The 11,723-nt window shown below is 45.0% G+C and overlaps 1 protein-coding gene across 1 annotated transcript in view; it reads left to right on the top strand.

The window, feature by feature from the left end:
- The window catches only part of Ccnk (cyclin K), a 33,203-nt gene that overhangs the window by 8,295 nt on the left and 13,185 nt on the right, over positions 1-11,723 (top strand). The window contains exons 2-4 of the mRNA XM_029559872.1: positions 4,106-4,354; positions 4,922-5,003; positions 6,358-6,489. Coding sequence (XP_029415732.1) covers positions 4,158-4,354; positions 4,922-5,003; positions 6,358-6,489 — 411 coding nt within the window. The 5' untranslated portion in view covers positions 4,106-4,157. The remainder of the gene's footprint in view (positions 1-4,105; positions 4,355-4,921; positions 5,004-6,357; positions 6,490-11,723) is intronic.

Raw genomic sequence — 11,723 nt, 5'->3', positions numbered from 1 at the left:
CAAATGGCAACAAACTGTTTGAAATGCACATTTAGCTTTATATGAAGTTTAGTTAGTGCAGGAAGACTAAAGTTCCCTGCTTTCACTGTCAAACGGTTCCATTTAACAAGTAGTCTGCAATAGTTTGAAGTGTTTTAAATTGTTTAGGGCTTTTTGTTGTTTTGTTGTTACAGATAACCTGGTATCATGTAGGAAACCTCCACTCCCTGATAGGACCAAAAATTACTCTACAGGCCGGTGTCTTAGGGCATAATACATAGCAAAGCTGGGAATGGGGAAAGAAAGCTTTAAGGTCAAAATCATTGATTTAAATGGACACAAGCACATTCAGTGAATGTAATTCCAGAAGGAGGTCTCATGGACTGTAGAGAATGAAATTACAGCCTGGGTGTGTCCCCCTGTTCCATGGACAGGCTGCCCATTAGGCTGGGGTCCACTGGGTTTTAATTCTTAGTATACAATTCAGCACATTTTAGGACACAACATGGCCATGACCTGTGACATCAAATGTTGCTCCACATTCAACTTTGTAGAAAAGAGGTTTCTCCCTATAGACACATAGACTGTAAAGTGCTCATCATCGTGGACAAGGTACATCCCTTACTGACCTCCAGCTGTGTCTACCAGTGTCCTTAAGAATGCATAGAAGGTGGCCAGGCTTGGTGGCACACACCTTTAAACCCAGCACTTGGGAGGCAGAGGCAGGCGGATCTCTGTGAGTTCAAGGCCAGCCTGGGGTTACAGAGAGACCCTGTCTCAAAAAGACCAAAAAAAAAAAAAAAGCATAGAAGAAATACATATTTTCATAATATCTTGCACTGTAAAATATTTTACCAGAGGGGCTGGAGAGATGGTTCAGCAGTTAAGAGCACTGGCTGTTCTTGCAGAAGACCGGGGTTCAAATCCCAGCACCCACATGGCAGCTAACAACTGTCCATGACTCCAGTTCCAGGGGATCCAACAGCATCTTCTGATCTCCGCAGGCATTGCATAACACGGATGCACTTACCTACATGCAGGCAATACATGCATACACATAAAATAAAAATAAAAAATATTTTACCAGAAATACTAATGCTATATGATGGTTTAAACTAGGGCCCACAAATTCTTCATGCCCCTCCTCCATACAGTGGTCTTTAATTCCTTTATCCTCTTGAAGGACTTTGGGCTGAGCCAGGTGACTGGCATCTGAAGAGTATGAAATGCTCAAGGAAAAATAGCAGCTGTCAGTGAGAAACCTGGTAGACTTCCCCCGGCCAGGAGATCAAGAGTACCATCAGCCATCCAAGCATCTGAAACCCCTGTGCCTGACAGTGGGACCACAGGGGAAGACTGAAAAGCTGTCACTTACTACAAGACCTTACTTGGGAGCATGACACCTAAATGCCTATAGTTGTCCTGGACTAGATCCTGGAACAGAGGACCTAAGTGCCATGGTAGCGCCTCTGGCTGGTATTTGGAAAACCTCAAAAGTTAAGAAAAGACTTAATTTGTAGCTTTTTTAGCGAATGTTGTACCAAAGTTAATTAGTATGATACTTGTGTAAAATGTTAACTTGGGAAGGCTACGTGAAGGGCATAGTCAGAAGTTGTCAGTATTGTCTTTGTAACTCTTCTGTAAATCTATAGCTATTTTAAAATAAGAGGGTTTCTTAAAAGTCAAGGTCATATGGAAAGGAAGACTTGTCAGAGTCCTCTTCCCATGCCTGTGCTTTCCATCCTGTTCTTCCCTATCCCCTGTTGGCAACCATCTCGTTATCACTTTGAAAAACCAGAGAGCTTGCCAGGCATAGTAGCACACACCTTTAATCCCAGGACTCAAAGGTAGAACTCCAGGCAGGTGAATTCAGGACTAGCCTGGTCTACACAGAGAGTTCTAAGCAGCCAGGGCTTGGTAGCAAGACCCTGTCTTAAAAAACAAACCCACTGGGAGCAGAACTGTCAGTTCTTTGCATTCTTACCTCCATGGTGCACGCTGTGCACACTCTTCTGCCCTTTGCCGATCCCAGAACTCTTTCCATCAGTCCTTAAAATACTGTTCTTGTTCTTTTCTTTCCCTTTTTTTATTATTTTTATGTGTATGAGTGTATTGCCTGCGGATTGTAAGTGCACCATGTCCTGCAATACCAGCAGAATCAGAAAAGGGCGTTGGATTCCCCTGGAACTGGAGTTTCGGATGGTTGTTAGCTGCCATTTTGGTGCTGGGAATCAAACCTGGGTCCTCTGCAAGAGCAGCCAGTGTTCTTAACTGCTGAGCCATGTCTCCAACCCTGTGCCCTTGTTCTTTTCAGTCACCGTTCAGTATGCTGTTGTGGAACCCTGTCCTCCAGGCGTGACATGACCATTGTCATCTTAAAGTCAGAGCAGCTTGATTGCCCACATGAGACCCTCACAAGACTAGGTCTATTATCATTCCCTCCTAGCCCCTAGAAGAGGGTCAAGGTGTTCTCAGAACCTCACCTGAGATTTCAGCACTTAGTCCTGCCCCCATGGCCCATCCACCTGCCACCAAGCTATATGTAGTTCTGTTCCAGCTGCACATGGTCTTGGGAAGTGCTCGAGTATATGGGAGGGGCAAGGTGCCTGGAGATAGGGACTGCTTTTTCTAGTCAGCACCCATCCTGGGGTTTGATTGGTGATGCAACTGCCCAGATCACCCATACTCCTGTAAGTAACCCCAGTAAACTCACTGGTTCACCAAGCTGAACTTGGCTGAACATACAACATACACTGTGTTGGTGTGGCATGTTTCGTTCGGCTGTACTGCTGGACAGCTGGGTGGTTTGTGAATTGCCATTGCAAAGACAGCAGTGAACAGGCTTGTGCATGTGTTCTGTATATTTGGGATGGTGTTTCCTGAGAAGGTTCCTGGCAGTGGGATTACCAGGTCAAAGAGTGAATGTGTGTGTTTTTGCTCAGTGCTGCCAACTTGCCTGTGTGCTAGTTGTACACTTCATATGTTCACCAGCAGTTTCTGAGACCACCAGCTTCTCCCTGGCCTTGTCAGCAGCAAACCGTTAAGCTTTGGGGTTTCTCTAAGTGAGGAGACTGGTACTTGACAGTGATGGCCTCTGAGACTTTAGTCAGCTCCTGCCGCCCTACCCCAGCATTGCCCAGTTGAATCTGTCATGCTAATGTATAAATTACTAGCTCAAGCAGATGCATTCTCTAGCTGCTTAATCCTTCTCTACTGAAGGAGAGAGCAGAGTTCCTTGAGAGCAGCCAGGTGCCAGGAGGAGAATACTCTGCCTTGCTACGTCATCTTTCCCACCGGAAATGAGGCAGGTGCCTGATGAAGGTAGGCGCCAGGTGACTTGATGGGCCTCTGATCTGAACATGAAGCTGGTTTCTTACCCAACTGGTCTAGCGCCACCTCCTCTTTTAGAAGCCTTCCGCTGCCCCTGGTAAAAATGTCTGTTCCTGTGCCACCTTACAAGGGATCTAAATGTTAGGGTGGCCTCTAGATTAGCTCCTTGTTTTATTTTCTCTCAACTTGAGGCTTTTAGAGAATCTCTGAATTCTGAATGTCAGAACCTGAAAGAGGATGAGGAAGCAAGAACAATTTCAAGGCGCTGCTTCCTCCGGACCACCTCCTACCATTCCCAGCATTACTGCAGCTGTGCAGTTCAGTGACCCTGGGTGGGAGGAGGGGCAGTCAAACCATCCTATGGCTTTCTGTACATGAAATCAGGTACTGAAAAGGAAAATCCGACTAGTCAGTACTAAAGGTAGAGGAGGATGATTTCGGAGCACGGGGTGTGAGGCAGGTCCAGGTGGTGCTTAGAGTGGAATCTCAGCCAGCAGGACGAGACTGTGTCAGCAAGTCAGGCAGAAAGGAAGCAACGTATGCTTAGCAAGGTGTGCTTCGTCCCTTACAAAATTGGGTCTAGCGTAACCCTTTAGACTCAAGGGAAAGGAATGCTGGAGTTGATTAGGGTATGTGTGGAACTGCCTTTGGAGGCTAGCCTGGGCCTGTCATCAGTAGCACGGGGGTGGGAGCTTTGATTCACCATCAGCTATGTTCTGTGCTTGTAGAATATTTATGATTGGGAATTATTAGTGTGTACCTTTTCCAATTTTATATCTTTTCCTCTTTCTCTTAGGATTGTAACATTTCCAAAGAACCTTTTGGGAAGAACAAGGCTACTTCAATAAATGAAGGAGAATAAAGAAAACTCCAGCCCTTCAGTAACGTCAGCAAACCTGGACCACACAAAACCATGTTGGTACTGGGATAAGAAAGACTTGGCACATACACCCTCACAACTTGAAGGACTTGATCCGGCCACTGAGGCCCGGTACCGCCGAGAAGGAGCTCGCTTCATCTTTGATGTGGGCACACGTTTGGGGCTGTATCCTAAGTCCCTGTGGGACCTGTTAATAAATAAGCTCCCCACCACCAACAATTAGATTAGATACTGAGACAAGAGTGTATCTTTGATGTTGAAGTTGTTCTGGTAGCTATCCTGAATTTTCTTGTCTCTGATTTATCACGTGAATGTGGCCACCCAGGAGGAAAATCAGCACCCATTAAGATCACAACTGAGGGCTAGAGAGGTGGCTCAGCACTTCAGAGCATGCACTCGTTTTCTGTATGGGTGTTGTGCCTGCATGTATGTAAATGCACCATGTGTCGGATCCCCTCAAACTGGAGTTTAGGACAGTTGTTAGCTACCATCTGGGTGAGGGGAACCGAACCTGTGTCCTTTGCAAGAGCAGCAAGTACTCTTAAGGGCTCGCTGAGCCATCTCTCCAGCTGTGCTAATTCTTAGGCGAGGATTTTGGCACCTGAGGTTCCCATCTGCCTACTTTACTGTTAACTTGACTGCTGATTTTGTTGTTGCGTCTTCATTGTGTTTGGACATTTAAGGACATAGCCTGTAAACATTCTCAGCTAAAGCCCTTAACCAGAGCGACAGTCACTATGATACCCTGGCAACTGGAATAATTTATTTTCATCGCTTCTACATGTTTCACTCCTTCAAGCAATTCCCAAGATATGTAAGTGAATTTGACTAACTCCGTTTTGATTTCCATCCAGTTTAGTGAACTATGTCTCTTTCCATCATATTTTCCAGAAAATGTTTATTTTTATGTGGCACATGCTATACGTAAACAAAATCAAGTGTGAGCTTTGTTTTTTCCCATTAGCCACGAAGAGACCATTTTCATCTGGGTCAGTATAGACCACAGTCCTACTCCACTTCGGATGGAAATTCATTTCTTTGCTATCCATCCCAAGATAAATTTGGGCTTAAGTAAAGCCATGGAGAGGTGGACAGGACTGCGGTACTCAAGGGAGAGAGTCCTTATATCTGGGAGGGACTATGCATGGGAAGGAGTGCCAGCTTAAAACTAAACCTTGAATGTACAGGGCCAAGATGGGCTGGGACAGCAGCCACAGCGCCAGCTTGAGCAGATGGCAGGGGGAGGCACACAGCACAAGGGCTGGTCAGCCAGGAACTCTGTTTGGCAGGAAGGGAATAAGACCCTAGGTGGGAAGGTGGACTGCGTCAGACTATGGTGTGCTTGAATGCCTGTCCTCTCATTGCTTTCTAAGGTTCTTAGAGGAGACAGTGTCAGAATCAGCTTTGTCCACACCATAGTGTCTAACAACCAGGGCAATCAGAATTGTGTAGAGAGTGTTGCGTAGAATTGGAAGAATTAGAAGTCACTGGAGGGGACTGTGTCTTGGTCCTTTGGCTCCAGCAGTATACTTTAGACTAGGTTATTTATTCCAGAAACTTCATTCTTGTCCATCAGATTCAGTGTTTCGTACGAGCCCCTTGCTCATAGAAGGCGTCTTCTTGCCATGTCCTTGCATTGTGGAGGGTCTGGCAGGCTCATTTTGGTCTTCCTCCTGTGAAGGCACCAGGCACAAAGGACTGTTTCCCCTAAGTACTGCCACCCTGAAGATGGGTTTCAACATGATAGTTGGGGAGTGGGTGTGCACACTCAGCACAGCAGGGCAGACAGCAAGTGTGCTTCTGTCTCTGTAGCCGCTTCCTGCTCCACGAGCTGCTGGCCTGAGTGAAGCAGAAGGAGAGTCGTTGCTGTGGCTTTTTTCCTTGCGTATTTCCTTTTTTCTTTTGTTGTAGTGCAGGGACTCAAACCCAGGGATCACACGTACGGCGAGTGCTGTACCACTGAAGCACACTTAGCTCTAAGACTTCCATTTCAGATAGTTTAAAAACCACTCTTTGGGGTTATAAAAAACACCTTCACACTTTTACAGTGTCAGAGTATTTGAAATGAGAACGAGGACAGCAGCGGAGTAAGGGGCTGGGCAGTTGTGGAGGTCTGTCCTGTGTGATTTTTGCTAACCCAAAGTCAAGAGCTTGCATGTCCCTTTTAGGTGACAGGAGCTTGTTGTCTCTTTCTGGCTGGGAAAGTAGAAGAAACACCAAAAAAATGTAAAGATATCATCAAAACAGCTCGTAGTTTATTAAATGATGTCCAGTTTGGCCAGTTTGGAGATGATCCAAAGGTAAGAGTCATAACTTCCTGCCTTCAAATCTAATTCCTGGGGATGGCATCTTGCTATAGGTTGGTTGGTGTGCAAGCAGTGGCAGTGGCCCCTGTCTGCCAGTTCCTTGCATCCCTAAGAGGGCCCTGTGTAGAACGCTTTCCTTGCTTTGTAACACAGAAGAGGCAAGCATGTAGCCTAGGCTCAGGGCCCTTCCTGCTATGCCGACAGCTTCCCCAGTGCTTTGAGGGTGGCTGCATGTTTGATGGGCACCAGCAGTGTTTCCCAGGTTTAGCAGTGAGTGCAGGGTCCTGTTTCAAGAGATAATGTGTGCTTGTCTTTTGCCTTTTTTTTTTTTTGGTCTTTTTGAGACAGGGTCTCCTTGTAGCCCCAGCTATCCTGGCACTCACTAAGTAAAGCAGGCTGGCCTTGAACTCACAGCGATCCGCCTGCCTCTGCCTCCGAGTGCTGGGATTAAATGCGTGTGCAACCACTCTCTCAAATGTTTAAATAAATTTGTGGTATACACTGGGTTTGTAAATTAACAATAAACTTTGGAAGAGGTTATGCCAAGAAATCATGGAACATAATGAAAACTTTAGCAATGTACAAAGATTTACCCTTTGCCAGTTGAGCCATCTACCTGCCATAGGTTTTTTTTTTTTAAGAGTATGGAGTCAGGGGGTTGGAGAGATGGCCCAGCAGTTAAGAGCACTGGCTGCTCTTACAGAGGACCCGGGTTTGATTCCTAGCACCCATATGGCAGCTGACATCCATCTATAACTCCAGTTCTGGGGAATCTGACACCTTCTTCTGACCCCTGAAGGCATTGCATGACACGGTGCACTTACACACATGTAGGCAATACGTTCATATACATAAAACAAAAATAATAAATAAAAGTTAAAACATTTTTTAAAAAAGAGAGCATGGGAGCCAAGCATTGTGATACACACCTTTAATTCCAGTACTTGGGAAGGCAGAGGCAGGTGGATCTCTATGAGTTCGAGGCCAGCAGACCCCCAGAGATTAATACTGCTTATGCTGTCTGTCTTGTCCCTTCCCCCCAATACCCCTGAAGTCAGTAATAGTGTTAAAATAATTACAGATGTTTTTATTATATAAAAATACCACTCTCAGGGAGCAGTGAGGTTCACCCCCACTTTCATCTACTCCCCTGACACTTAAGTAACCCTCACAGCCTTATCATGGCTTTTATTTTTATTTTATGTGCATGAGTGTATTGCCTGCAAGTATGTAAGTCCACCATGTTGTGCAACGCTCGCAGAGGTCAGAATAGGGCGTTGGATACCCTGGAACTGGAGTTACAGGCGGTTATTAACCATCATGTGAGTGCTGGGACTCAAACCCAGGTCCTAAGAGCAGGCAGTGCTCTTGACCACTGAGCCATCTCTCCAACCCTGTTGTGGCTTTTAAGATTTCTAGGAAAACTGGAGACAGAGTCTAGCCATATTATAATTCAGGCTGGTCTCAAACTCCTGATCCTTCTGTCTCATCCTGCCAAGTGCTAGAATTACAGGCATGGGTCACAATGCCCAGACAAAAATTTTACCTTTTTTGGAGCAGTTTTAGGATCACAGCCAAATAAGCAAGTGTACAGAGTTCTTACACACCCTTCTCTACAACATGTGGATTCCCCTGTTGTCATCATCCCCTTCACAGTGGGACAGTTGTGACACATCCTTGCCACTGGACTCCAGCATTTAAGGTCCACTCTTGGGTTTGTTTGTACATTCTGGGGGTTTGGATCACTTTGTACTATGTGTCTAGTATTTCAGAGTCCTGAAAGTCCTCTGCTCTGCTCATCCTTTTCTCCCTTTGAATGGCTGAGGACTGGCTTTAATTTCTCCGTGGTTTGGTATCTTCCATAGTGGCAGAGTTGGAATCACACATGTAGCCATTTACAGTGGCTTCTTTCACTTGGTACTAGGAGTTTAATTTCCCTTCCATTACATGGATTTTTAGATGAACATTTATTATCAAATAAACATGCAGATGACCCTTCCCTCTTCTTAGCTTGAGAGCAGAGACTCTTATCTGTCTGTCTCTCTGGTACCTAGCATGGAGACTGGACAGAGGCAGTCAAGATAATTACTGAATAGAGGACAGATTGATGTTACAGAAGAAACTCCAAATTCTAGTTCGGAGAAAGCTGAGGTAGTGATGCCTGACACCATTCATGGACTTACCAGAGGACAGCTTGCAGGAGTCAGTTCTCCCCTTCCATCATGTGGGTTCTGGGGCTCAAACTCAGGTCCTCAGGCTTGGCAGTGCTTGCCTTTACCCACTGTGCCATCTCCACCAGTTCTTCTCTTTCTTAACTAGCTCATGTATCTCATAACAGCTATCCTCCCTTCTTCCAAGTAAATATGTATGTGTATAAACATGCAGCTTTCCTTACAACTTTCCAGAGCTAATAGGGGCCCAGAATACCTACTTATATTGTGGTTGTGATTAACACTAATGCTTCGTAAGTGGTGTCAGTGCAGGTCATTCTGACTCTGAACTTAGTTATACTTGTCCTTTTATATATGTGCAAACGTGCTGGAAACTCATACTAAGATAATCAGGAATGGAATTTTATAAAAAGTAATGTGTCCATCAAGAGTGTTTTCTAAGCCGGGCATGGTGGCACACGCCTGTAGTCCCAGCACTTGGAAGGCAGAGGCAGGCAGATCTCTCTGAGTTCAAGGCCTGCCTGGTCTACATAGTTGAGTTCCAGGCCAGCTGGGGTTGCAGGGAGACCCTGTCTCAAAAAGGTGCACACCTTTAATCCCAGCACTTCGGAGGCAGAGGCATGCAGATCTTTGTGAGTTCGAGGCCAGTCTGGTCTACATGGTGAGTTCCAGGACAGCTGAGGCTACAAGGAGACCCTGTCTCAAAAAAAAAAACAAAACAAAAAAAAAGACCGAAAAAAAAGATGTTTTCTAGGCCCATAGGCATCTGATTTTTACATAGTCAGAGGTCTTGAGTCATTGATTTGGCTAGCATAGCCCTGCTATAGAGTCATGAACTTCAACCAAACCTTGGTCACAAAGCAAGTAATCTAAGATGTCACATAGATCTGGGAGCACTCTGAGGCAAAGATGCATGATAGTAGCTATGCACTGTTGTGGGGTGCCTTGGAGGAGTCCCTTTTACCTTCAGTCTTAACCACTGTAGCCATAGTGCCCCTCCAAATAGGAAAGGGGGAATGGTCCTATTCAGGGGACCTGAGTGAACTGATGAGGTTCTACCTCATCATCAGGTGGAGTATCCCAGACATGATCTGGGAGTGAGAGGCAGATTTGAGGATACAGAAGATATTATGGAAAACGTTTTCTTTGGCAGAGATGAAACAGTTGTTTTAGCAATATAAGTATTCAAACTGTTTGCATTAGCTTTGCTCTAACTGTGGTTATGCTGTTTTGTGTATTTAGTGGAAATACTTGTTTCAATCTCTGTCTTAAGCAATTAGACATAAAACACTGGGCCAAACAAGACGACATCTTTGCTGTTGTGGATTTTATAATTTGAGTGGCAGGATGGGTTTTAATCAGATACTCATTTACCTGATCCTGAGCTGTAAGATGCTGTAAGAACAATCTACCCAGTGACAGACAACTGGAGGCTAAGGAAAAGCTTCCCTGAAGAATAGTGCTTTCAGGGAGACCTATAATTACCCATAATCCTGTACGTAAAACACAAAGGGAGAACAGACCTGGAGCTGTCTTGTAAGGCTAAGTGGGCCACGGCCTGGAAGCCATTGACACACTAGGTAAAAATGATCTTTTTTTTTTTTTTAATTTTATGTGTATGTGTGTAAGTGTACCCGTGTCATGCAATCCCTGCGGAAGACAGAAGAACGTGTCAGATCCCCTGGGACTGGAGTTACAGACAGTTAGCTGCCTTGTGGGTGCTGGGAATTGAACCCTGGTCTTCTGCAAGAAAAGTCTGTGTTCTTAACAGCTGAGGCATCTCTCCAGCCCCCATAAAAATGAGTTCTAATTTAAAGGAAACATTGACACCTCTAGCAAGAACAGAATTTTTTTTATGCTGTATGAAAGTTGCTAAAGTTTTAGAAAACTTTTGTGAGAAAACACTGAATGAGAACCAGTTACTTACCTGTCTCTTTCCAAGAGTTCAAGTGTGTGTGCAACAGTTAATGAGAGATTTTTCAGTCTGCTACAAAGCCCTCCTCTAATCCCCCCAAGCATCCTGACTAGGTCCTGTGTGTCTTTAAGTGCTAGACATTGTTGGGCTGCACACTGCGCCTCAACAGGAAGTACCTGTTTAGGGACACTGATGAAGCAGAGTGTGAGAACCCATTTACAGTAGGAATAGTACACTAAGGCAGAACTCTGAAACTTAAAAGGCTGAAAAGAGTTCAAATTTCTTTTCACTTTTAAAAGAAACTTTATTGAGAATTCCATACATGCGTATCAGGTGTTTTGATCAAATCCATGCCCACTCCTTCCCCTTCAACACCTCCCATTTCTCCCCATCACTTTTTCCTGACAACTTCATGTACTCTTCCTTCTTTTTCTTTTTTTTTTTTTTAAATGCGGCTTTTTGCTACTCTAACATTACCCCCTCCTCTGAAGAGGCAACCCTAAAGTCTTTAAGGGATTAGATCAGAGCTCCCAAATACTTTTGTCATTTTTGCCCTTTGGAACAGAGTATGTTGCTAAGAGGCCCAAGGACATTTTGACTGTTAGCCAGGAAACTGGCTACTTTTCTTTGGGATCTTTTTTACCTTAACTGCCTAGCCAATTCCTACCTCCTATTCTTATCACACCACCTCTGAAGACGTTACCCAAATTGCTGATAGGGAATCGGGACGGAGACCGCTCTGGCTTCTTCCAAGCTGAACAGGGACACAGGGTGAGGCAATTGGGGTACCCCTTCAGTGGGTCTATCTAAAAGACTTCCAAATTGCATAACTCTTGTCTCTAAGGGGAGAAGAAAGTCATGAATGGGAGATGCGAAGGAGAAGTAAAGGCAAGAGTAATTAGCATTACAAGTTCTAGACAGGGAACCAGAAAAAAAGAACAGGGCAATTTTCAAATGTTCATATAAGAGTCCACTGGAATTTCTTGACAAGGCCTTCCAAAAGCATCCCTCTACTGGGTTCCTCCTCGTTTTTCTTTTGTGTTCCAAGGCTGGACTAATTGGCTGGGAAGAGGGGCTGGCTAGTCAGGTGAGGGTTTAGTGACCCTGCTTGACCCTCCTTTAATGAATGAGCACAACTGTTA

Source organism: Nannospalax galili, unplaced genomic scaffold (assembly GCF_000622305.1).
Source record: "Nannospalax galili isolate Female #2095 unplaced genomic scaffold, S.galili_v1.0 scaffold188, whole genome shotgun sequence".
In the NCBI taxonomy this organism is placed as follows: Eukaryota; Metazoa; Chordata; class Mammalia; order Rodentia; family Spalacidae; genus Nannospalax; species Nannospalax galili.
Note: the sequence above shows the minus strand (reverse complement) of the source record. Positions and strands in the feature narration are given on the sequence as shown.